The sequence below is a fragment of the Bos taurus genome, chromosome X (assembly GCF_002263795.3).
Source record: "Bos taurus isolate L1 Dominette 01449 registration number 42190680 breed Hereford chromosome X, ARS-UCD2.0, whole genome shotgun sequence".
Classification (NCBI taxonomy): domain Eukaryota; kingdom Metazoa; phylum Chordata; class Mammalia; order Artiodactyla; family Bovidae; genus Bos; species Bos taurus.
In genome coordinates this window covers 65,469,681-65,496,879 of record NC_037357.1, presented here as the reverse complement: position 1 = coordinate 65,496,879, position 27,199 = coordinate 65,469,681, and the positions used below count along the sequence as shown (strand labels likewise).

The 27,199-nt window shown below is 37.2% G+C and overlaps 1 protein-coding gene across 1 annotated transcript in view; it reads left to right on the top strand.

Moving 5' to 3' along the window:
* Nucleotides 1–2,896: 2,896 nt before the first annotated feature.
* DACH2 (dachshund family transcription factor 2) overlaps nt 2,897–27,199 on the top strand; it is a 311,949-nt gene continuing 287,646 nt past the window's right edge. Inside the window, exon 1 of the mRNA XM_059883831.1 lies at nt 2,897–3,018. Within this exon, the coding sequence (XP_059739814.1) occupies nt 2,904–3,018 (115 nt within the window). The 5' untranslated portion in view covers nt 2,897–2,903. The remainder of the gene's footprint in view (nt 3,019–27,199) is intronic.

The window sequence follows — 27,199 nt, the reverse complement described above, 5'->3', positions numbered from 1 at the left end:
TGAATTCTTGTTTCTAGTTGTGTCCTTTTCCAATTAGAGAAGTACCTTTAGCATTTGTTGTAAAGCTTGTCTGGTGGTGCTGAATTCACTTAACTTTGCTTGTTTGTGATGCTTTTGATTTTTCCATTGAACTTGAATGAGTGTCTTGCTGGGTAGAATATTCTAGGCTGTGGTTTCTTCCTTTTCATCATTTTAAATATATCTTGCCACTCCTTTCTCGCTTGCAGAGTTCCTGTTGAGAAATCAACTCATAACTTTATGAGAGTTCCCTTGTTTATTATTTGTTGCTTTTTCCTGGTAGCTTTTTTCATAGTTTTCTTTGTCTTTAATTTTTATCAGTTTGGTTACTACATGTCTCGGTATGTTCCTCCTTGGATTTATTCTGCCTAAAACTCTGTGCTTCCTGGATTTGGGTGACTGTTTCCTTTTCCATGTTAGGGAAGTTTTTAGCTATTATCTCTTCAAATATTTTCTCAGATCCTTTTTCTCTGTCCTCTACTTCTGGAACACCTATAATGTGAATATTGATTCATATACTGTTCTTCCAGATGTTTCTTAGGCTGTTTTAATTTATTTTTCTTTATTCTATTCTGTGGCAGTAATTTCTGCTATTCTGTGTTCGATATCCATTCTTCTGCCAAAGTTATTCTGCTATTGATTCCTTCTAGTGCATTTTCATTTCAGCTATTATATTTTTCATGTTTGTTTGTTCTTTAGTTCTTCTAGATCTTTCTTAAATATTTATTGTGTCTTCTTGATCTTCGCCTTTATTCTTTTTCTGAGATCCTGGATCATCTTCACTGCCATTATTCTGAATTCTTTTTCTGAAGGTTGCCTACTTCACTTAGTTATTCTGGTAGTTGTCACTTTATCTGGGAGATACTTCTTTGCCATTTTGCTTTGTCTAACTTTCTGTGATTGTTGTTTCTGTTCTGCAGGCTGTAGGATTGTAGTTCTGCTTGCTTCTGCTATCTGTCCTCTGATTGATGAGGCTATCTAAGAGGCTTGTGTAGGCTTCCTGAAGGTAGAGATTGGTGATGAATGGAGCCAGTTCTTGTCCTTCTGGTGGGCAGGGCTGTATTCAGTAAGACTTTTAGCCACTTTTGTATTGATGGGTGGAGAAGACAATGGCACCCCACTCCAGTACTCTTGCCTGGAAAATCCCATGGACGGGGGAGCCTGGTGGGCTGCAGTCAATGGGCTCGCTAAGAGTCAGGCACGACTGAGCGACTTCACTTTCACTTTTCACTTTTATGCACTGGAGAAGGAAATGGCAAGCCACTCCAGTATTCTTGCCTGGAGAATCCCAGGGACGGGGGAGCCTGGTGGGCTGCTGTCTATGGGGTTGCACAGAGTCGGACACGACTGAAGCAACTTAACAGTAGCAGCAGCAGCTATTGATGGGTAGAGCTATGTTCCCCACCCTTTTACTTGTTTGGCCAGAGGCTTCCCAGTACTGGTGCCTACAGGCTGTTGGTGGGGCTAGTTGTAACCTCTGCAGTATCTCACACCATGAGTGCCCCCTATAATTGTTGCTGCAAGTTTATTTGCCCCCACAGTGGTCCCCAGCCCTACCGCCCCATGAAAGACCCTCCAATACCAGCCAGTATATCTGACCCAGTCTCTTATGGGGTCACTGCTTCATTTCCCTGGGTCCTGGTGCACATGGGTCCTTGTGTGTACCCTCCAAGAGTAGAGCCTGTTTCCCCCAGTCTGGTGTAATTCCTGCAGGCACACACTGCTAGCCTTCAAAGCCAGATGTTCTGGGGTTGTCTCTGCCTGTTGTCAGATCCTCATGCTGGGAAGACTGAAGTGGGTCTCAGACCTTTACTTCAGTGGGAGAACTTTTGTGGTATAATTGTTTTCCACTTTGTGAATCTTCCACATGGCAGGTATGGGATTTGATTTGATCGTGATTGTGTCCCTGTTCCCGTCTCATTGTGGATTTTTCTTTGGAGGTAGGGTATCATTTTGGTACATTTCAGTGTCTTTTTGTGAATGGTTGCTTAGCAGTTAACTGTGATTCTGATGTTCTCATAAGAAGGGGTTAGCATATGTTCTTCCATTCCTCCATCTGTACACATTCTTTCTAAATTGGCAAATCTGATGTGTGAATGTAATATGCACATGTGTCTGTATTTATGGGTTCACATGGATATAGAAATGTGTGTGGTATTTGTGTGTGGAGGTTTGTGTATGAATATAGGTGAGTTTACACAAGCATTGTAAAAATTGTTTTATATTAATAAAATAATGTAATTATATTGCAAGGGCTGGCACACTTTCTGCAGTGATCTGCTATGTTTTCTTTTTTTCTTTTTTTTCTCTCAGCGTATAAGAAGGAGGCCAGTAAAAGTATGATGACTACTTAAATGTTTACTCCCCTTTATTCTTTTTTGCTAAGGTAACTTTCGAGGCAAAATAGCCCATTCTTTAGCAGAAGGGTCAACAAGGATATTCCATAGAAAGTCATTCCCTATACCATTTCAGATTGCTTCTTCTGACAGTTTTGTCTTAGATGGGTTTTTAGTGCATAGTGAGTTCTGTCTTAATCAACTATCCAGAGCTCTTACTAGACACCAGAAGATATTAGCAAGAGTTTTGGTATTTTCCCAAGTTTTCCATGTTATGCTCTATGTTTTCTCTGTTTTGAATTGAGAATCAGATGCATATTTAATACTTTTTTTTTTCAGATTTTCAACTTGTCCATTGTAAGATGAAGTTATTACAAGAGTAGAAAATTAAATTTTGAAAGGATATTGTTCATAAATTAGACTCGGGTTTCCTTTTGGCTTGTGCTGTCTAGTATAGCCCTGTTAAACGTATCCTGTTTTCAATTACATTAAGAAATGATCCCTGTTTTAAAAGGAATGGTTCTGGTTTTAGGTATAACAGCTGCAGCAATGGCTGAGGCAATGAAGCTGCAGAAGATGAAGCTTATAGCCATGAACACTCTTCAGGGAAAAGGAAGTCAAAATGGAAATGAATCAGAGCCTGATGATCTTAATTCTCATACAGGTGAGTGTCTTTAGGAATCCAAGGCAGGTGGCTCTCTTTGACTTATTCTGGAATTGGAGAGAGGAGGAAAGGAGAGAATAACATGTATACTTTGATTATAAGCAGCTACTACAAAAGGAGGGGGCTTCCCTGGTGGCTCAGTGGTAAAGAACCCACGTGCCAATGCAGGAGATGTAAAAGATGTTCGATACTTGGGTCAGGGAGATCTCCTGGAGGAGGGCACAGCAACCCAATCCAGTATTTTTGCCTGCAGAATCCCATGGATAGAGGAGCCTGGCAGCCTGCTGTTAGTGTCACACAGAGTCAGACACAACTGAAGCAATTTAGCACACATGCACACAAAAAAGGAGGCTTAATCCTACCTCTAACTTGTACATTGAAATTAGAAAACTATTATAGATCAAAACCTCATTTCAGGAAACATTTAGTATCTCCATTGTTTGTTGTTGTGGGGTTAAATTCTAATTTTTATAGTGCTACCTATTGCACCCTTTGCTTACTAAATGATGCCTACTTCAGTTTCACCACAGCCTTCTTCACTTTTTTTTTTTTTTTTTCTAAATTTAACACTGAAATGCAATACTGAGAATCTACCTTTGTTTTGAGGTGCTAGGAGATGAGGCATTATCAGTAGGGGCTAAAGAAATGTGGTAGAACAAGCAGAAAGCAAAGAAAAAAGATGGGGGTGGGAAGGAAATGAGAAAAATGCCTGTGAAATGGAATGTCCTCTTCCTTCTTAGTAACTGTTTTTTTTTTTTTTTTTCCCATTACCCTGTAATAATTGTACCTTGACTTTGATCATAAGATCACCCTCGAGATCTCTTTAGGGAGTAGGTGGGATTATGACTATCTGTGTAACACACGTGAATGGATAAATAACTAGACAAATAAATAAAGTGTACTTTTAATAAGGAATAATAAGGGGCAACCAATAATGGTCATAGGAGCCACAAGCTTCCAATATGCTTTTTCAGTTAAATTCAATATAATTTGATAGGCAAATAGGTAGCAGCATTTTCTCTCTTCTATTAGGCTCATAAAATTTCAAGCATTTTGGGACTTTCTTTTGAAGAGAAAAGGAAAGGAGAATTAAAGAAATAAATTACTGAATCATTTCAACATAATAAACTCATGTAAAGTTGAAGTGTTCATGGGGAATTATGGAGTGGGAATTGGTCTTCAACCAGTGTTCACAATGGGGAATAAATGGAAACATGTTCATTTTTATATTGTGTAAGTTTGAAATGTACACAGTGTTGATTTGATGCACTTATAAATTACTTTATAATTATTAACAATAATGTTAACACCTCTATTATGTCATAATTATCATTTCTGTTTTGGTAGTGAGAACTTTTAGGATCAATTCTAATAGCAACTTTTAAATATACAATACCATATTGTTAATTCCAATCATAGTGTTGTGCATTAGATTTCTTGAAATTATCCATCTTCTACCTCTCATGTTAACTAGTTTATTTCTTACCAAATTCCTGGGAAAATGGAATTTTCAAAATTTCCATTTTGCAGATGGTGAAACAGAGGCACAGAGTGTTTAAGCTTTGCTGATAATCACAAAGCTAGTAAGTGGCAGAGCTCAGTTTCAACCGTATATGGTTAAGTCCAAAGTATGTACCCTTTTCACATTCTCCTCCACTTCAATGTTGTTTTGTAAGAGGAATTTTATTTTGTTTAACCTTGGAATAAATTTTTAAATTAATTTATTTATTTTACTTAGAAGATAATTACTTTAAAGTATTGTAGTGGTTTTTCAAATATATTGACAGGAATCAACCATGTGTGCACATGTGTCCCCCATCCTGAATCCCTCTCCCACCTCCCTCCCCATCCCATCCCTCAGGGACGTCCCAATGCACTGGCCCTGAGTGCCCTGTCTCATGCATTGAACCTGGACTGGCGATCTATTTCACATATGGTAATATATATGTTTCAGTGCTATTCTTTCAAATCATTCCACCCTCGTCTTCTCCCAAAGAGTCCAAAAGTCTGTTCTTTACATCAGTATCTCTTTTGCTATCTCACATGTAGGGTCATTGTTACCATCATTTTAATTTCATATATATGCGTTAGTATACTTTATTGGTATTTATCTTTCTGACTTACTTCACTCTGTATAATAGGTTCCAGTTTCATCTACCTCATTAGAATAGGTTCTAATGCAATCTTTTTAATACTGAGTAATATTCCATTGTGCATATGTACCACAACTTTCTTATGCATTTGTTTGCCAATGGACATCTAGGTTGCTTCCATGTTCGAGCTATTGTAAACAGAGCTGTAATGAACATTGGGATACATGTGTCTCTTTCAATTCTAGTTTCCTCAGTGTGTATGCCCAGCAGTGGGATTGCGGGGTCGTATGGCAGTTCTATTTCCAGTTTTTTAAGGAATCTACACACTGTTCTCCATAGTGGCTATACTAGTTTGCATTCCCACCAACAGTGTAAGAGGGTTCCGTTTTCTCCACATCCTCTCCAGCATTTATTGTTTGTAGACTTTTTGATAGCAGCCATTCTGACTGGGGAGAGATGGTAGCTCATAGTGGTTTTGATTTGCATTTCTCTGATAATGAGTGATGTTGAGTATGTATTCATGTGTTTGTTAGCCATCTGTATGTCTTCTTTGAAGAAATGTCTGTTTAGTTCTTTGGCCAATTTTTGATTGGGTCATTTATTTTTCTGGAACTGAGCTGCAGGAGTTGCCTATATATTTCTGAGATTAATTCTTTGTCAGTTGCTTCATTTGCTATTATTTTCTCCCATTCTGAAAGCTGTCTTTTCACCTTGCTTATAGTTTCCTTCATTGTGCAAAAGCTTTAAGTTTAATTAAGTCACATAGTTTATTTTTGCTTTTATTTCCATTACTCTAGGAGGTGGGTCATAGAGGATCCTGCTGTGATTTATGTCAGGGATTATTTTGCCTATATTTTTCTCTAGGAGTTTTATAGTTTCTGGTCTTATATTTAGATCTTTAACCCATTTTGAGTTTACTTTTCTATATGGTGTTAGACAGTGTTCTAGTTTCATTCTTTTACATGTGCTTGACCAGTTTTTGCAGCATGGATACAAAAACAAGACCCCTATATATGCTGTCTACGAGAGACCCACCTCAAAACAAGGGACACATACAGACTGAAAGTGAAGGGATGGAAAAAGATATTTCATGTAAATGACGACTAAAAGAAAGCAGGAGTAGCAATACTCATGTCAGATAAAATAGACTTTAAAACAAAGGCTGTGAAAAGAGACAAAGAAGGACAATATATAATGATCAAAGGATCAATCCAAGAACAAGATACAAGAATTGTAAATATATATGCACTCAACGTAGGAAGACTGCAATATGTAATGCAAACACTAACAAGTATGAAAGGGGAAATTAACAGTAACACAATAATAGTGGGAGACTTTAATACCCCACTCACAACTATGGATAGATCAACCAGGCAGAAAATTAGAAAGGAAACAAAAACTTTAAAAGATAAAATGGACCAGATAGACCTAATTATATATCTATAGGACATTTCACCCCTAAACAATGAATTTCACCCCTTTCTCAACTGCACAAGGAACATTCTCCAGGATAGTTCACATCCTGGGCCATAAATCTAGCCTTGGTAAATTCAAAAAACTTGAAATCATAGGAAGCATCCTTTCTGATCAAAAAGTGGTAAAAGATTAGATGTCAACTACAGAAAAAAATATTAAAAATACAAACATATGAAGGCTAAACAAAACTCTTTTAAATAACAAAAAAATCATAGAAGCAATAAAAAAAGAAATCAAAATATGCATAGAAACAAATGAAAATGAAAACACAACAACCAAAACCTGTGGGATTCAGTAAAAGCAGTGCTAAGGGGAAGGTTCATAGCAATACACAATTTCCTCAAGAAACAAGAGAAAAATAAAATAAATAACATAACATTACACCTAAAGCAACTAGAAAAAGAAGAAATTAAGAACCCCAAGGTTAGTAGAATGATAAAAATTGGGGCAGAAATAAATAAAAAAGAAACAGAGGAGACTATAACAAAAATCAACAAAACTGAAGCTCGTTATTTGAGAAGATAAATAAAAGAGACAAACCATTAGCCAGACTCATAAAGAAAAAAAAGGGAGAGGAACCAAATAAATAAAATTAGAAATGAAATTGGAGAAATCACAACAGACAAAACAGAAATACAATGGACCATAAGAGATTACTATCAGCAACTGTATGCCAATAAAATACACAACTTGAAATAAATGGACGAATTCTTAGAAAAGTTTCAGTTCAGTTCATTTCAGTCGATCAATCGTGTCCGACTCTTTGCGACCCCATGAATCACAGCACAACAGGCCTCCCTGTCCATCATCAACTCCTGGAGGTCACTCAAACTCATGTCCACTGAGTCAGTGATGCCATCCAGCCATCTCATCCTCTGTTATCCCCTTCTCCTGCCCCCAATCCTTCCCAGCATCAGGGTCTTTCCAATGAGTCACCTTTTTGCATAAGGTGGCCAAAGTATTGAAGTTTAAGCTTCAGCATCAGTCCTTCCAATGAACACTCAAGACTGATCTTGTTTAGGATGGACTAGTTGGATCTCCTTGAAGTCCAAGGGACTCTCAAGAATCTTCTCCAACACCACAGTTCAAAAGCATCAATTCTTCAGCACTCAGCTTTCTTCACAGTCCAACTCACACATCCATACATAACCACTGGAAAAACAATAGCCTTGACTAGACGGATATTTGTTGGCAAAGTAATATCTCTGCTTTTGAATATACTATATAGGTTGGTCATAACTTTCCTTAAAAGGAGTAAGTGTCTTTTAAATTCATGGCTGTAATAACCATCTGCCGTGATTTTGGAGTGCAAAAAAATAAAGTCAGCCACTGTTTCCACTGTTTCCCCATCTATTTCCTATGAAGTGATGGGACCAGATGCCATAATCTTAGTTTTCTGAATGTTGAGCTTTAAGCCAACTTTTTCACTCTTCTCTCTTACTTTCATCAAGAGGCGTTTTAGTTCCTCTTTACGTTCTGCCATAAGGCTGGTGTCATCTGCATATCTGAGATTATTGATATTTCTCCCAGCAATCTTGATTCCAGCTTGTGCTTCTTCGAGCCCAGCGTTTCTCATGATGTACTCTGCATATAAGTTAAATAAGCAGGGAGACAATATACAACCTTGATGTACTCCTTTTCCTATTTGGAACCAGTCTGTTGTTCCATGTCCAGTTCTAACTGTTGCTTCCTGACCTGCATATAGGTTTCTCAAGAGGCAAGTCAGGTGGTATGGTATTCCCATCTCTTTCAGAATTTTCCACTGTTTATTGTGATCCACACAGTCAAAGGCTTTGGCATAGTCAATAAAGCAGAAATACGTGTGTGTGTGTGTGTGTGTGTGTGTGTGTGTGTTTTCCCCCTAGAGCTCTCTTGCTTTTTTGATGTCCCAGCAGATATTGACAATTTGATCTCTGGTTCCTTTGCCTTTTCTAAAACCAGCTTGGACATACGGAATATCACTATTCACATACTGCTGAAGCCTGGCTTGGAGACTTTTGGGCTTTACTTTACTAGTGTGTGAGATGAGTACAATTGTGCGGTAGTTTGGGAATTATTTAGCATTGCCTTTCTTTGGGACTGGAATGAAAACTGAACTTTTCTAGTCCTGTGGCCACTGCTGAGTTTTCCAAATTTGCTGGCATTTTGAGTGCAGAACTTTAACAGCATCATCATTCAGGATTTAAAATAGCCACACTGGAATTCCATCATCTCCACTAGCTTTGTTCATAGTGATGCTTTCTAAAGCCCACTTGACGGCACATTCCAGGATGTCTGACTCTAGGTGAGTGATCACACAATCATGATTATCTGGGTCATGAATCTCTTTTTTGTACAGTTCCTCTGTGTATTCTTGCCACCTCTTCTTAATGTCTTCTGCTTCTGTTAGGTCCATACCATTTCTGTCCTTTATTGAGCCCATCTTTGCATGAAATGTTCCCTTGGTATCTCTAATTTTCTTGTAGAGATCTTTAGTCTTTCACAGTCTGTTGTTTTTCTCTATTTCTTTGCCTTGATCGCTGAGGAAGGCTTTCTTATCTCTCCTTGCTATACTTTGGAACTCTGCATTCAGATGTTTATATCTTTCCTTTTCTCCTTTGCTTTTTGCTACTCTTCTTTTCACAGCTATTTGTAAGGCCTCTTCAGACAGCCATTTTGCTTTTTTGCATTTCTTTTCCATGGGGATGGTCTTGATCCCCGTCTCTTGTACAATGTCATGAACCTCCATCCATAGTTCATCAGGCATTCTGTCTATCAGATCTAGTCCCTTAAATCTATTTCTCACTGCCACTGTATAATCATAAGGGATTTGATTAAGGCCATACCTGAATGGTCTAGTGGTTTTCCCTACTTTCTTCAATTTAAGTCTGAATTTGGCAATAAGCAGTTCATGATCTGAGCCACAGTCAGCTCTCGGTCTTGTTTTTGCTGACTGTATAGAGCTTCTGCATCTTTGGCTGCAAGGACATAATCAATTTGATTTTGGTGTTGACCATCTGGTGATGTCCATTTGTTGAGTCTTCACTTGTGTTGTTGGAAGACAGTGTTTGTTATGATCAGTGTGTTCTCTTGGCAAAAGTCTATTAGGCTTTGCCCTGCTTTATTCCATACTCCAAGGCCAAATTTGCCTGTTACCCCAGGAGTTTCTTGACTTCCTACTTTTGCATTCCAGGCCCCTATAAGGAAAAGGACATCTTTTTCAGGTGTTAGTTCTAAAAGGTCTTGTAGGTCTTCATAGAACCATTCAACTTCAGCTTCTTCTATGTTACTGGTTGGGGCATTGGCTTGGATGACTGTAATATTAAATGGTTTGCTTTGGAAATGAATAAAGATCATTCTGACATTTTTTATATTGCATACAAGTACTGCATTTCGGACTCTTTTGTTGACCATAATGGCTACTCCATTTCTTCCAAAGGATTCCTGCCCACAGTAGTAGATATAATGGTCATCTGAGTTAAATTCATCCATTCCAGTCCATTTTAGTTCGCTGATTCCTAGAATGTCAACTTTCACTCTTGCCATCTCCTGTTTGACCACTTCCAATTTGCCTTGATTCAATGACCTGACATCCCAGGTTCCTATTCAATATTGCTCTTTACAGCATCAGATGTTGCTTCTATCACCAGTCACATCCACAACTGGGTATTGCTTTTACTTTGGCACCATCCCTTCATTCTTTCTGGAGTTATTTCTCCACTGATCTCCAGTAGCATATTGGACACCTACCAAACTGGGGAGTTCCCCTTTCAGTATCCTATCATTTTGCCTTTTCATACTGTTCATGGGGTTCTCAAGGCAAGAATACTGAAGTGGTTTGCCATTCCCTTCTCCAGTGGACCACATTCTGTCAGACCTCTCCACCATGACCCTCCCATCTTGGGTGGCCCCACATGGCATGGCTTAGTTTCATTGAGTCAGACGAGGCTGTGGTCCTTGTGATCAGATTAGCTAGTTTTCTGTGATTATGGTTTCACTGTGTCTGCTCTCTGATGCTCTCTCGCAACACCTACCATCTTACTTGGGTTTATCTTACCTTGGATGTGGGGTATCTCTTCATGGCTGCTCCAGCAAAGCACAGCCGCTGCTCCTTACCTTGAACGAGGGGCATCTCCTCACGGCTGCTTCTCCTCACCTTGAATATGAAATAGCTCCTCTTGGCCCTCCTGTGCCTGAACAGCCGCTGCTCCTTGGACGTGGGGTTGCTCTTCTCAGCCGCCTCCTCTGACCTCCCCTGAAAAGTATAACCTTCCAAAACTGAACCAACAAGAAACAGAAAATCTTAACAGATCCATCACAAGCCCAAATATCCAAAACTGTAGTAAAAAATCTTCTACAAACAAAAGCTCAGAACCAGATGGTTTCTCAGGGGAATTCTACCAATATTTTAGAGAAGAGCTAACACCTATCCTACTCAAACTCTTCCAGAAAATTTCAGAATAAAGTAAACTGCCAAACTCGTTCTATGATGCCACCATCACCCTAATAGGAAAACCAGACAAAGATGCTACAAAAAGAAAATAAAAGAAAACTACAGGCCAATATCACTGATGAACATAGATGCAAAAATCCTCAATAAAGTTCTAGCAAACAGAATCCAACAATATATTAAAAAGATCATACATCGTGACCAATTGGGCTTTATCCCAGGAATGCAAGGATTCATTAATATTCACAAATAAATCAATGTAATACACCACATTAACAAATTGAAAGATAAAAATCATTTGATTATCTCAATAGATACAGAGAAAGCCTTTGACAAAATTCAACATCCATTTATGATAAAAATAAATAAATAAATAAATAAGCCCTGCAGAAAGCAGGCAAAGAAGGAATATACCTCAACATAATAAAAGCCATATATAATATACCCACAGCAAATTTTATCCTCAATGATGAATTATTGAAAGCATTTCTGCTAAAGTTAGGAACAAGACAAGGGTGCCCACTCTCACCCCTATTATTCAACATAGTTTTGGAAGTTTTATACACAGCAGTCAGAGAAGAAAAAGAAATTATATATATATATATATATATATATATATATATATATATATATATATATATATAGTATATACACAAGAAATATATAAGCAATATATATAAACAAAAGAAAAAATGTATATATGTAGCTATAAAACACTGATGAAAGAAATCAAAGATGACACGAATAGATGGAGAAATATACCATGTTCATGCATTGGAAGAATCAATATAGTAAAAATGAGTATACTGCCCAAAGCAATCTATGGATACAATGTAGTCCCTATCAAGCTACCAACAGTATTTTTCAGAAAACTAGAACAAATACTTTCACAAATTGTATGGAAATACAAAAAACTTCAAATAGTCAAAGCAATCTACAAATTGTAGATTTTTTACAGTGTGTTTGAACAAAAATATTGGATTAAACAAGCAAAATATGGTGAGAGGGAAATGCATATGAAATCCATTGTAACCACAAATGAAAAACCTTCAATATATACACAAAAACTAGAGAGAAAGAAATACAAAGCATCACACTAATGAAAATCGTAATAGTTTGAAAGGAAATGACTAAAGGAAGAAGAAAATAATGGAGAAGTACCACAGTAATGACCAGAAAACAAGCAAAAAAAAAAAAAAGTAACTACATGCCTATCAATAGTCACTTTATAAGTCAATGGACTAATTGCTCCGATCTAAAGACATCAAGGTGGTTGATTGAATAAAACACAAAAGATCAGTCTATATGCCGCTTAAGAGACTCACTTCAGAGGTAAAGACATGCACAGAATGAAAGTGAGGTGTGGGAAGAGATATTCCATGCAAATGGAAATGAAAAGAAAGCTAAGATAGCAAGATGCATGTCAAAATGACATTAAAACAGTCTAAAACAAAAGACTAAGAATTTCATTAGTAATGATACATGTATCAATACAAGAAGAGGATATAACATTTATAAACATATGTGTACCTAATGTAGGAACACCTAAATATACAATGGAAATATTAACAGAAATAAAGGGAGAAATTAACATATTACAATAGTTGGGGACTTTAACACCCCACTAATATCAATGGGCAAATCATCCAGACATTAAATCAGTAAGTCAACGGTGGTCTTAAATGAAAAATTTGACCAATTGGGCTTAATAGATTTCTTAAGGGACAAACCAGCAGTACATGCATTCTTTTAAAGAGCACATGAAATATTATCCAGAATAGATCATGATAGATCACAAAACAATTTTCAACAAATGCTAAGAGAATAGAAATTACATCAAGCATCTTTTCTGACAAAAATTGTATAAAACATAGATCAAGTAGAGGGAGAAAATGGGAGAAAGACAAACAGGTGGAGTATAAAAAAATTTTACTAAAAATCAAATGTGCCAGTGAAGAAATCAAAAAGGAAATCAGAATATATTTGAGATAAATGAAAATGAAAGCATAAGTTTTCAAAATCTATAGGGTGTAGTAAAAACAGTTTTAAGTGGAAAGTTTATAGGCCTACTTAAAGAAAAAGAAATCTAAAAAAAATAAAAATAAAAAAATAACCTACCACATATAGGAATTAGAAAAATAAAAAACAAACACAAAAAGAACAAAAGGAAGGAAATAATACAGATTACAGAAGAAATAAATAAAATAGAGACCAAAAAAAAAAGAAGAAAAAACAGTTTTTTGAAATGTTAAAATTGACAAGCCTTTAGACTCATTAAGGAAGAACGAGAGAACACTAACAAACAAATTAAGAAATGATGGAGGAGAAATATTACAGAGATATAGACAATAGAAAACAACAAACTTGACAACCTAGAAGAAATAATAAGTACGTAGAAGCATACAAACTTCCAAGTCTGAACAGGAAGAAACTGGAAATCTAAAATCTAAACAGACAGTTATGAAAGGTTGTTGCTGAACCATGAAAGACCCCAGCATTCTTGGCCTCTGGAGAAGAAGAATTCAATCTGGGGTCAAAGACAAGGCTTGATTGCTCAGAGTTTTTGTGTGATAGAGTTTTATTAAAGTGTAAAAGGGATAGAAAATGCTTCTGACATAGACATCAGAAGGGGGCAGAAAGAATATACCCTTACTAGTGTTAGCAATGGAGTTATATACCTTTTAATTAGTTCTTACAATTAATCAAAAGAATGTCTCAAGTTTGTGAAAATTTTACCTTTACAGCAATTTACATTTTAGGATAACAAGATTAGAATTTAACAATAGAAAGATCTTCCAGACCCACTCCCATAACATGCATTCTAAGATATCAAGATTAGTCAGAAGGTTTTCAGGAAGGAGAAACTCTCTTCCAGCCAGATACACTGTTGTTGTTTACTCCCTAGTACAGAGTGAGTTATGTAATTTATAACAAAAGACTCTGAAATGCCGTACTTGATGCAATCTCAAAAAGGACAGAATGATCTCTGTTTGTTTCCAAGGCAAACCATTCAATATCATGGTAATGCAAGTCTATGCCCAGACCAGTAACGCTAAAGAAGCTGAAGTTGAACAATTCTATGAAGACCTACAAGACCTTCTAGAATAAACACCCAAAATAGATGTCCTTTTCCTTATAGGGGACTGGAATGCAAAAGTAGGAAGTCAAGAAACACCTGGAGTAACAGGCACATTTGGCTTTGGAATAGAGAATGAAGCAGGGTAAAGGCGAATAGAATTCTGCCAAGAGAAGACACTAGTTATAGCAAACACACTCTTCCAACAACACAAGAGATGACTCTACCCATGGACATCACCAGATGGTCGACACAAAAATAAGGTTGATTATATAATTTGCGGCCAAAGATGGAGAAGCTCTATACAGTCAGCAAAATCAAGATCATGAACTCCTTATTGCCAAATGCAAACTTAAATTGAAGAAAGTGGGGAAAACCAGTAGACCATTCAGGTATGACCTAAATCAAATACCTTATGATTATACAGTGGAAGTGAGAAATAGATTTAAGGGACTAGGTCTGATAGACAGAGTGCCTGATGAACTATGGAAAACAGGTTCGTGACATTGTCCAGGAGACAGGGATCAAGACCGTCCCCATGGAAAAGAAATGCAAAAAAGCAAAATGGCTGTCTGAGGATGCCTTACAAATAGCTGTGAAAAAAAAAAGGAAGTGAAAAGCAAAGGAGAAAAGGAAAGATATAAGCATCTGAATGCAGAGTTCCAAAGAATAGCAAGGAGAGATAAGAAAGCCTTCCTCAGCAATCAATGCAAAGAAATAGAGAAAAACAACAGAATAGGAAAGACTAGAGATCTCTTTAAGAAAATCAGAGATACCAATGGAACATTTCATGCAAAGATGAGCTCAATAAAGGACAGAAATGGTATGGACCTAAAAGAAGCAGAAGATATTAAGAAGAGGTGGCAAGAATACACAGAAGAAGTGTACAAAAAAGATCATCATGACCCAGCTAAATACGATAGCATGCTCACTCAACTAGAGCCAGACATCCTGGAATGTAAAGTCAAGTGGGCCTTAGAAAGCATCCCTATGAACAAAGCTAGTGGAGGTGATGGAATTCCAGTTGAGCTATTTCAAATCCTGAAAGATGATGCTGTGAAAGTGTTGTATTCAATATGCTGGCAAATTTGGAAAACTCAGCAGTGGCCACAGGGCTAGAAAAGGTCAGTTTTCATTCCAATCCCAAGGAAAGGCAATGCCAAAGAATGCTCAAACTACCACACAATTGCACTCATCTCACAGGCTAATAAAGTAGTGCTCAAAATTCTCCAAGCCAGGCTTCAGCAGTACGTGAACCATGAAATTCCATATGTTCAAGCTGGTTTTAGAACAGGCAGAGGAACCAGAGATCAAATTGCCAACATCCGCTGGATCATCACAAAAGCAAGAGAGTTCCAGAAAAACATCTATATCTGCTTTATTGACTATGCCAGAGACTTTGACTGTGTGGATCACAATAAACTGTGGAAAATTCTGAAAGAGATGGGAATACGAGACCACCTGACCTGCCTCTTGAGAAACCTGTATGCAGCTCAGCAAGCAACTGTTAGAACTGGACATGGAACAACAGACTGGTTCCAAATAGGAAAAGGAGTACGTCAAGGTTGTTTACTGTCACCCTGTTTATTTGACTTTTATGCAGGGTACATCATGAGAAACGCTGGGCTGGAGGAAGCACAAGCTGGAATCAAGATTGCCCAGAGAAATATCAGTAACCCCAGATATGCAGATTTCACCACCCTTATGGCAGAAAGTGAAGAAGAACTAAAGAGCCTCTTGATGAAAGTGAAAGAGGAGAGTGAAAATGTTGGCTTAAAGCTCAACATTCAGAAAACTAAGGTCATGGCATCTGGTCCCATCACTTCATGGAAAATAGTTGGGGAAACAGTGGGAACAGTGTCTGAGTTTATTTCTCTGGACTCCAAAATCACTGCAGATGTTTTTTGTAGCCATGGAATTAAAAGATGCTTACTCTTTGGAAGGAAACTTATGACCAAACAAGACAGCATATTAAAAAGCAGAGACATTATTTTGTCAACAAAGGTCCATCTAGTCAAGGCTATTATTTTCCCAGTGGTCATGTATGGATGTGAGAGTTGGACTATAAAGGAAGCTGAGCACCGAATAATTGATGCTTTTGAAATGTGGTGTTGGAGAAGACTCTTGAAAGTCCTTTGGACTGCAAGGAGATCCAACCAGTCCATCCTAAAGGAGATCAGTCCTGGGTGTTCATTGGAAGGACTGATGTTGAAGCTGAAACTCCAATACTTTGGCCACCTGATACGAAGAGCTGACTCATTTGAAAAGACCCTAATGCTAGGAAAGATTGAGGGCAGGAGAAGAAGGGGACGACAGAGGATGAGATTGTTGGATGGAATCACCGACTTGATAGACATGGGTTTGGTTGGACTCCAGCAGTTGTTGATGAACTGGGAGGCCTGGCGTGCTATGGTTCATGGGATTGCAAAGAGTTGGACATGACTGAGAGACTGAACTGAACTGAACAGAAGGAATGCAGAGGATGAAAAAACAAAACAAAACAAAACATTTGTCCTTTGCTCCCCCTTGAGAATTCCAGACCCCCAATCTCAATTTCGAGAGCCCCAGACCCCTTTCCGGAGAAGGCAATGGCACCCCACTCCAGTACTTTTGCCTGGAAAATCCCATGGATGGAGGAGCCTGGTGGGCTGCAGTCCATGGGATCACTGAGGGTCGGACACGACTGCACGACTTCACTTTCACTTTTCACTTTCATGCATTGGAGAAGGAAATGGAAATCCACTCCAGTGTTCTTGCCTGGAGAATTCCAGGGATGGGGGAGCCTGGTGGGCTGCCATCTATGGAGTCTCACAGAGTCGGACACGACTGAAGTGACTCAGCAGCAGCAGCAGCAGCAGACCCCTTTTCCTCCTTTGGCACCCTGAACTTCTTATCAGTCTGCTTAGGAATTGATTCTCTCAGTTACTATTATTGAAATTGAATCCATAAACAAAACCATTCAACAAGCAAAAATCAAAGACAAGATAGACTCACAGGAGAATTCATATATATAAAGATGGATTAACATGTATCTTCAAAGTATTCCAAAAAATTGAAAATAAGGGAACACTCCCAATTAATACTGAGACCACCATTACCCTGATGCCAAATCAGAAAAAAAAAGACACTACCAAAAAAGAAAGAATTACATAACAATATTTCAGATGAATGTAGATGGAAATATCCTTAACAATATACCAGCAAACAGAATTCCACCATGTATAGAAAGGATCATATACAATGACAAATGTGATTTATTCCAGGGATGCAAACATGGTACAATAGCCACAGTTCAATCCATATGATACACTACATTCACAAAATGAAGTCTAAAAGTCATGATCATCTCCCTAGATGAAGGAAAGCATTTGACAATATTCAATATCCATTCATGATAAAAACTCTCAATAAAGTTGGGATAGCAGGGACATATCTCACTATATTAAAGACTATTAATGAAAAACTCAAAGCAAGCATCATATTGAATCATGAAAACTTTAAAGCTTTCTGTCTAAAATTAGAAAATACAGAAGCATGACAACTCTCAGTTCAGTTCAGTTGCTCAGTCATGTCTGACTCTTTGTGACCCTATGGACTACAGCACACCAGACCTCCCCGTCCATCACCAACTCCTGGAACTTGCTCAAACTCAGGTCCATTGAGTCGGTGATACCGTCCAACCATCTCATCCTCTGTCATCCCCTTCTCCTCCTGCCTTCAATCTTTCCCAGCATCAGAATCTTTTACAATGAGGAAGTTCTTCACATCAGGTGGCCAAAGTATTGAAGCCTCAGCTTCAGCATCAGTCCTTGCAATGAACATTCAGGAAGGATTTCCAGTAGGATTGACTGTTTTGATCTTGCACCCCAAGAGACTCTCAAGAGGCTTCTCCAACACCACAGTTCAAAAGCATCAATTCTTCAGTGCTCAGCTTTATTTATGGTTCAATTCTCACATCCATACATGACTACTGGAAAAACTATGGCTTTGACTAGATAGGACTTTGTCTGCCAAGTAATACCTTCGCTTTTTAAAATACTGTCTAGGTTTCTCATAGCTTTTCTTCAAAGGAGCAAGTGTCTTTTAGTTTCATGGCTGCAGTCATCATCTGCAATGATTTTGGAGCCCCCAAAATCAAGTCTGTCAATGTTTCCATTGTTTCCCCATCTATTTGCCATGAAGTGATGGGACTGGATGTTGTGACCTTAGCTTTTTAAATGTTGAGTTTTAAGCCAGCTTTTTCATTCTCCTCTTTCTCATCAAGAGGCTCTTCACTTCCTCTTTGCTTTCTGCATAAGGGTGGTGTCATCTGCATATCTGAAGTTATTGATGTGTCTCCCAGCAGTTTTTATTCCAGCTTGTGCTTCATTGAGCCCAGAATTTCACATGATGTTCTCTGCACATAAGTTAAATAAACAGGGTGAAAATATACAGACTTGATGTACTCCTTTCCCAATGTGGACCACTCTGTTTTTCCATGTCCACTTCTAACTGATGACTCTTGACCTGCATACAGATTTCTCAGGAGGCAGGTAAGGTGCCTGCCTTAAAGAGATTTAAGAATTCTCTGCAATTTGTTGTGATCCACAGAGTCAAAGGCTGTAGCATAGTCAATGAAGCAGAAGTAAGTGCTTTTCTGGAATTCTCTTGCTTTTTCTATGAGACAAAGGCAATCTGATTTCTGGTTCCTCTGTCTTTTCTAAATCCAGCTTGAACATCTGGAAGTTCTCAGTTCACATACTGTTGAAGCCTAGCTTGAATAATTGTGAGCATTACTTTGCTAGTGTGTGAAATGAATGCAATTTTGTGGTAGTTTGAACATTCTTTGGCACTGCCTTTCTTTTGTATAGATAAAAATGACTAGCAAATGATAATGACAGACATACTCAGAAGTTCAGTATATGAATGAAATGTAGCTAGTGACCATTAACAGCCATTCCACAATAATTAGCTTAATTATTTTTTAAATTTCATTATTTTAATTGGAGTCTAATTAGCTTAATTCTTATATAGGGTTTTTTTTTTTAACAAAATTCATTTATCTGCAATCTACAATATTTCAGCAATGGATAAAGCTATACATTGACACTATGAGGAGAGAAGACAAGGATTACTGGCTTTCAAGTGCTTATGATCTAGTCAAAGAAACATTAAAGATGAATAAGTATATAAATGATCATACATTTATAAATGTATAGATGATCAGAAGGCTGAGTGATGAAGAATTGATGCTTTTGAACTGTGGTGTTGGAGAAGACTCTTGAGAGTCCCTTGAACTGCAAGGAGATCAAACTAGTCAGTCTTAAAGGAAATCAGTCCTGAATATTCATTGGAAGGCCTGATGCTGAAACTGAAGCTCTAATACTTGGCCACCTGATGTGAAGAACTGACACACTGGAAAAGACCTTAATGCTGGAAAAGACTGAAGGCAGGAGAAGAGGGGGACAACAGAGGATGAGATGGTTGGATGGCAACACTGACTCGATGGACTAGTTTGAGCAAGCTATGGAAGTTGGTGATGGCCAGGGAAGCCTGGCATGCTACAGTCCATGTGGTCCAAAAGAATCAGACACGACTGAGCAAGGGAACTGAACTGAACTGATAAATGATCATACTCTGAAAAGAAATGTGATAAAAGTGATGAGAGGACAAAGTGCTGTGAGAATACAGAGAAAGGGGAAAATCTTCTGAATAACCAAATAAGGAAGGAATTCAAGCTTAGCATGTGACATTTGAATTGGTCTTTGAAGGATGTCAAAGTGAACATGAGAAAAATGAATAGTGTTAAATAATGTATTGTGGAGATTGTATGAGTGATTCCCCATGTCACTGATTTTCAAAGAGTAGTTCCTAAAGCCCTCAGCTTGTCTCTAGGAGTCAGATAAGTGTTGACTATTTGTTTGAGGAAATATTACATTTGATAACTAGAAAGTTTTGATTAATTGCATTCTTAGGTTATCAATAAAAAACCTATTGTTTATATTCTTATTGGCAAGTATTTCTTTTTCTTTTTTTAAATTTAAATTTACTTATTTTAATTAGAGGCTAATTACTTTACAATATTGTATTGATTTTGCCATACATCAACATGAATCTTCCACAGGTGTACATGTGTTCCCCATTCTGAACCTCTCTCCCACCTTGCTCCCCATACCATCCCTCTGGGTCATCCCAGTGCAGCAGCCCCAAGCTTCCTGTATCCTGCATCGAACCTGGACTGGTGATTCATTACTTATGTGATATTATACATGTTTCAATGCCATTGTCCCAAATCATCCCCCTCTCTCCCTCTCCCACAGAGTCCAAAAGACTGTTCTATACATCGATGTCTCTTTTGTTGTCTCACAGAGTTATCATTACCATCTTTCTAAATTCCATATATATGCGTTAGTATACTGTATTGGTGTTTTTCTTTCTGGCTTACTTCACTCTGTATAATCGGCTCCAGTTTCATCAGGATCCTCTATGACCCACCTCCCAGAATATTGGAAATAAAAGCAAAAATAAACAAATGGGATCTAATTAAAATTAAAAGCTTCTGCACAACAAAAGAAACTATAAGCAAGGTGGAAAGACAGCTTTCAGAATGGGAGAAAATAATAGCAAATGAAGCAACTGACAAAGAACTAATCTCAAAAATATACAAGCAACTCCTGCAGCTCAATTCCAGAAAAATAAACGACCCAATCAAAAAATGGGCCAAAGAATCAAATAGACATTTCTCTAAAGAAGACATAGAGATGGCTAACAAACACATGAAAAGATGCTCAACATCACTCATTGTCAGAGAAATGCAAATCAAAAACACAATGAGGTACTATTTCACGCCATTCAGAATGGCTGAGATCCAAAAGTCCACAAGCAATAAATGCTGGAGAGGATGTGGAGAAAAGGGAACCCTCTTACACTGTTGGTGGGAATGCGAACTAGTACAGCCACTATGGAGAACAGTGTGGAGATTCCTTAAAAAACTGGAAATAGAACTGCCTTATGACCCAGCAATCCCACTGCTGGGCATGCACACCAAGGAAACCAGAATTGGCAAGTATTTCTCAAGTTAAATTTTAGAGATCTAAGTGACTTGAAATAACTAACACAATCCCTTCTTATTACAGATGGTACTTGCAGGATGAGAAATTGACTTATTTGTGGTAACACAGATAGATAATGAAAGAGCTGGCAGTGATTCTGCTATAACATTATACTTCTGATATTTCAACTGATTTTCCAGTATAGTCTAAGGTATATAAGGAAGTTCCATTCCTTTATACCGTATCAATCAATCAATAGGCCAGGAGATTGAGATGCAGCTGAAAGGGAGATTGTCCCTAATTCAGACTGACTAAAGTTCTGTTTACAAGGTCAGACTTGACCTGACCTCAGGATCTACTTTGGGCATTATATTTTAACTATATTTCTGATAGATTTTATTTCTTGATATTATCTTATTTCTCCTAAATTAATGTGGTATGGATAGAAAAGAAATGTTTATAGTTCTGAAACTGGGTTCAATTAATTAATCCTTAAAATACTCTTGCTCCTTGGAAGAAAACTTATGACCAACTTAGACAGCATATTAAAAAGCAGAGACATTATTTTGCCAACAAAGGTCCTTGTAGTCAAAGTTGTGTTTGTGTAGTCATGTATGGATGTGAGAGTTGGAATATAAAAAAGCTGAGCACCAAAATTGATGCTTTTGAACTGTGGTGTTGGAGAAGACTCTTGAGAGCCCCTTGGGCAGCAAGGACATCCAACCAGTCCATCCTAAAGAAAATCAGTCCTAAATATTCATTGGAAGGACTGATGTTGAAGCTGAAACTCCAATACTTTGGCCACCTGATGCAAACAGCTGACTCATTTGAAAAGACCCTGATGCTGGGAAAGATTGAAGGTGGGAGGAGAAGGGATCGACAGAGGATGAGATGGTTGGATGGCATCACTGACTCAATGGACATGGGTTTGAGTAAGTTCTGGGAGTTGGTGATGGACAGGGATGCCTGGTGTGCTGCAGTTCATGGGGTTCACTGGACATGACTGAGCGACTGAAGTAAAATACTCTAAACCCACAAATATCACAAATGCACAAATGATGAAAAATGATTTATAATTTTCTATCATTTAAAAAATATAGCTCAATAACTAAGATCTCAGCTTTCAGATCAATCTGAGTGAATATTTTAATTTTCCCCTCCTGGGCAGCATTTTTTTATAAGGCAAAATTGTAAATAGAAATGAATAATCTCTCAGTTCTTTTTATCTGTGGCCATGTGAGCATTTAACATTAGAGGAAGATGTTTACTTCCTATAAGCCATTTCCACAATGATCTATATAACCAGAAAACTCAAAAAAGGAGGAGAATTTTTTTTTTTAATTTCAGAAGGAACATACTCTATTTTAAACATCATATTGTAGCAGGATTGCCATTCAGCTTTATCACTGTTACTAGTTCCTAAATCCCCAGAAGGTAAAGTATGAAAACTAAAAATATAGTAGTCAATTAAAATTTTATATTGGTGTTAATATGTTTACAATTTTGTCATTTAAAAATAATTACATTTTATATTCTCTGCACATTTCTCATAACTTCTTATTCCAATCCACATTATATGCTTGACTCTTGCCATTTAACTTTTTTAAAAAAACGTTTGTTTGTGATAAGTTTTATCAAAATAAGGAATGAAACACAGCCTTTTCCAAACTTAACAGGAAAATGTACAGAATGGAACATCTTCATCCAGGGTATAGGGTCAACTATTGCCTATTTTGTTTTGCTTAAAAAAAAAAAAAAAAAAAAACTAACAAAGGCAGTCGCAGAACATGTGATCCCTAACCCAGGGTAATTTACAAATTTATTGATATATCCTGAAATAAGCAAAACAGGTAGCCTGTGTTCAGTTGAGATATTTGAATGTAGTAGGAATTTTCCTTCTGTGAATTCTTGTATCTCCTTCTGTTTGGTTAATATTGATATTATTTGACGATTCTGAAAGAGTAGAGGCAAGAAAAATTGAAAACATAGTTCATAAGTTTAAAAGGAAAAGCAGGCATAGAATTTAGAGGATTCTTTAGCAGGAAAAGCATTTTCTCTTTTGAACACCTATACTTTCTTTGATTTGAGGTTTTGTTTAATAGCTTCTATAATGGCTGCACCATGATTTTGCATCAAGATTTCCATGAATAAAAACCTGTTAGTGTTTCATTTAGCTCCAAATGAGAAATTCTGTCTTTTATTGTTTTAGAAAATTAGTCTGTGTACTATTGGTCCTGGAACTTTATAATTAATCTCTAAAGGTTATGGCTGTGGAGAGTTTATGGGAAATAGATGCCTGAATGATTATAGCTGTAGCTGTCAAATCAGAAATATAGTTATACATCAATACATTTTTGTTTTACTGTAACAAAGATTTCAACATGCGCCCATTTATTTGTAGAAATAAATGGAGTATTTTTTAACTGCATTGTTTTTTTTTCAGGAAGAACTGTGCACAGTGACTTTCACTGGAGAATCCAAGATGATAGTCATGGAAATCTTTAACTTCTGAGTCCCTGCTTGTTCTGACTTTGTGTTGCTTTCACTTCTGAGCAGATGTTTAATATTTTGCCTTTTAGAAAATATCATTTATAGTGAAAATAATCAAAGTATATGTGATTAACTTGCAAAGTAGAATTAGAAAATCTCAAGGTTACCTTCTTTATGTTATCCAAACACCCCAGTGGATAAACAAGATGTTTCTAGAGAATCAAGTGAGGCATGCTTGTGTTCATTAGATCCTAATAATAAGAACTGTATCTTTGTACCCCATGGATTCCCCCCACCAGGATCCTCTGTCCATGGGATTCTCCAGACAAGAATAATGGAGTGGGTTGCCATTCCCTTTTTCAAGGAAGCTTCCCAACCCTGGGATTGAACCTGGGTCTCCTGCATTGCAGGCAGATTCTTTACCATCTGAGCCACCATGGCTCCTTCAAAAGGATGTAAACAGGGAAAAATTGTACTTTCAAAGACACTTCTAAAAACTTATTCAGGAATAAGTAACTCACTATTGGAGAATTACAGTGTCTACTCTCAATAACCCATGTAGTGGATTAACAACTTGTTTTGTCAGTGTTATTAAAATAGTTTGTATAATAGTACCTCCAAGCTAAGCTAAACATTTCATCCTCTTTACAGTGAATAATTTGAAACGATGTGATCTTTCCTTATAGATCTAATTTGCCATACTATAATCATTCTGAATTTTTCTTAATCCCCCAACTTCCTCCTGCCCTCATATACAATATCAATAGAATAATGTGCAGAAATCTACTTCTGAGGAAGGATCTAACCAGTATTAGGTTGTTGTGTTGATTCCTACATGTTATATACTCCTTAAATATTTCTAATACTAAATGCTTAGCTCTGGTGCAGTTTTGTCCTGTGATTTTGAATGAGTCCCTTCCTCTCTTTGTGCCTTAGATACAATAAAGGAGTTTGAAAGATCATTATTGCTTTTGAATTCTAATTTTATTTCTATGATTCTCAAACATTGTTTGTCCCCATAACCTGTTTGAATCATTTTTACTTAATGGGTACTCTCCTGAATCCAGTGCTCTGACTTTCTGTATCATTAATTTCTTATTGAATCTTCCTTTAGTGATGACACTTCAAATTCTAAACTGATCTTCAGAATCTTTGGGCTAGTGTCACATGATCAAAATTATGCCTATGTCCATTTTCAGGGCACGGATACAAATATTTTTCTACCCTTGGGAATCTGGGAGATATTTTTTATCATAACCCCAGACTGACATTGATCCATGGGCGACCACTCTTAGAGTGCCCATTTCCTGCCTCCTGAGAACACTTTGTAGGTGTATCATTTGCTTGGATTTTCACAGTTTATTGATGAGCCAGTATTTTAGACTGGTCTCAATAACCTTGATAAAGTCAAAATAAATTACGTTTATCACTTCCCCTCGATATCTCAGGCTGTCATTCTGTCACAGAAGGAGATTAAATTTATCTGACAATACTTGATCTTTAGGAAACCATGCTGGGTATTACCCAGCAGACTTTTCTCTTCAAGGTATTTGCAAGTTTATTTGCAGTATCATCTAGAAAATGCATGTTGTCCTTACAGATTAAGTGCAAACAGGTGAAAAATAACAAGGAAAATATAAGTGATAGTTCTTAAACTGGACAAAATATAGAATTTTAACTCCTTTCTCTAAAACCTTTGGATAAATTATTGTAAATAATTGGTTCTATATGTTACTCGAGAGATTGTGTTCATATATAGAGTTTACAATAGCTGACTGTGGGTACATTTTAACATTTTGAAGGTCATCTGCAAATTAATTGGAACTTCACAAAAAATTTAATAGTAATTGTGCTTATTGCAGAGCCAGATTTCAAAAGCTGATTTACAGCATATATCTACCTCTTAAAATTATATGTGTAAATTAAAAATTAAAATAACAATTACTATGCACTGTCATCATTGTTCCTGTTTCTTTTATAAATGGCAGGTTAATATACATAAAGTTTTAATATATAACTGGGCATATTAAATTTTCTCTCACATTTAATGAAGATTCACATTTAGTGAGGCTTCCCCAGTGGTAAAGAATCCTGCAATACAGGAGATACAGGAGACCTGGGGCTGATTTTTACTTTTGAAAGAAGCACTGAGGGAGGAAATGGCAACCCATACAAGTGTTTTTGCAGGGACAATCCCATAGACAAAGGAGCCTGACAGGCTACAGTCCATGGGTCGCAGAGTCAGAAGTGACTGAGTGCACAAATACGCACACACATTTCATGAACATATTAGTCTAAGGGACTTGGAAATAATCCCTAGTTTTTCTAAACTCCATCCTTTATGGTTCTGTCATACTTGGATATCATCAGTATTGAAGTATGAATAAGACCAGTGCATACAGTGAAACTAAATGCATGCACTGAATCTAAATTCAAAACATATTTGTGTCTTTATTAGCAAGTTTAAAGGTTTTCTATTATCTAAAATGTATTTTTATGTTGCAAAAGCAGCTTTTACTATTTACTAAAACAATTTTGAAAGAAAATTTTCAGAAAGATTCAAATTAATGTTAATCTATCAATCACAATACTCTTTTTTGGATTTTGGGACTAGAAAACAGAGTCATGTAACTTTTGTTAAATTGAGATGTAATTGACATTATTGTTGTTCAGTCACTCAGTCAGTCCAACTCTTTGAGACCCCATGGATGGAGCATGCCAGGCTTCCCTTTTCTTCACCATCTCCCAGAGTTTGCTCAAACTCATGTACAGTGAGTCGGTGATACCATCCAACCATCTCATCTTGTCATTCCCTTCTCCTTCTGCCATCAATCTTTCCCAGCATCAGGGTCTTTTCTAATGAGTTAGTTCTTTTGCATCAGGTGGCCAAAGTATTGGAGCTTAAGCTTCAGCATCAGCATCAGTCCTTCCAATGAATGATTTCCTTTAGGATTGACTGGTTTGATCTTCTTGCTGTCCAAGAGATTCTCAAGAGTCTTCTCCAACACCATATTTCAAAAGCATCGATTCTTTGATGATCAGCCTTCTTTATGGTCCAACTCCCACATCTAGACATGACTACTGGACCTTTGTTAGCTTTTTTTTTTATATACTGCCTAGGTTTGTCAGAGCTTTTCTTCCAAGGAACAAATGTCTTTTAATTTCATGACTGTAGTTACCATCTGCAGTGACTTTGGAGCCCAAGAATATAAAGTCTGTCACTGTTTCCATTGTTTCCTCATCTGTTTGCCATGAAGACATGGGACCGAATGCCATGATCTTTGTTTAATGGATGTTGAGTTTTAAGCCAGCCTTTTCACTCTCCTCTTTCACCTTAATCAAGAGGCTCTTTAGTTCCTCTTTGTTTTCTGCCATAATGGTGGTGTCATCTGAATTTCTGAGGTTATTAATTTTTCTCCTGGCAGTCTTGATTCAAGCTTATGCTTGATGTACTCTGCATATAAGTTAAATAAGCAGGGTGATAATAAACAACCTTGACATACTCCTTTCCCAATGTGGACCAGTCTGCTGTTCCACGTCTGCTTCTAACTGATGCTTCTTGACCTGCATACATATTTCTCAGGTG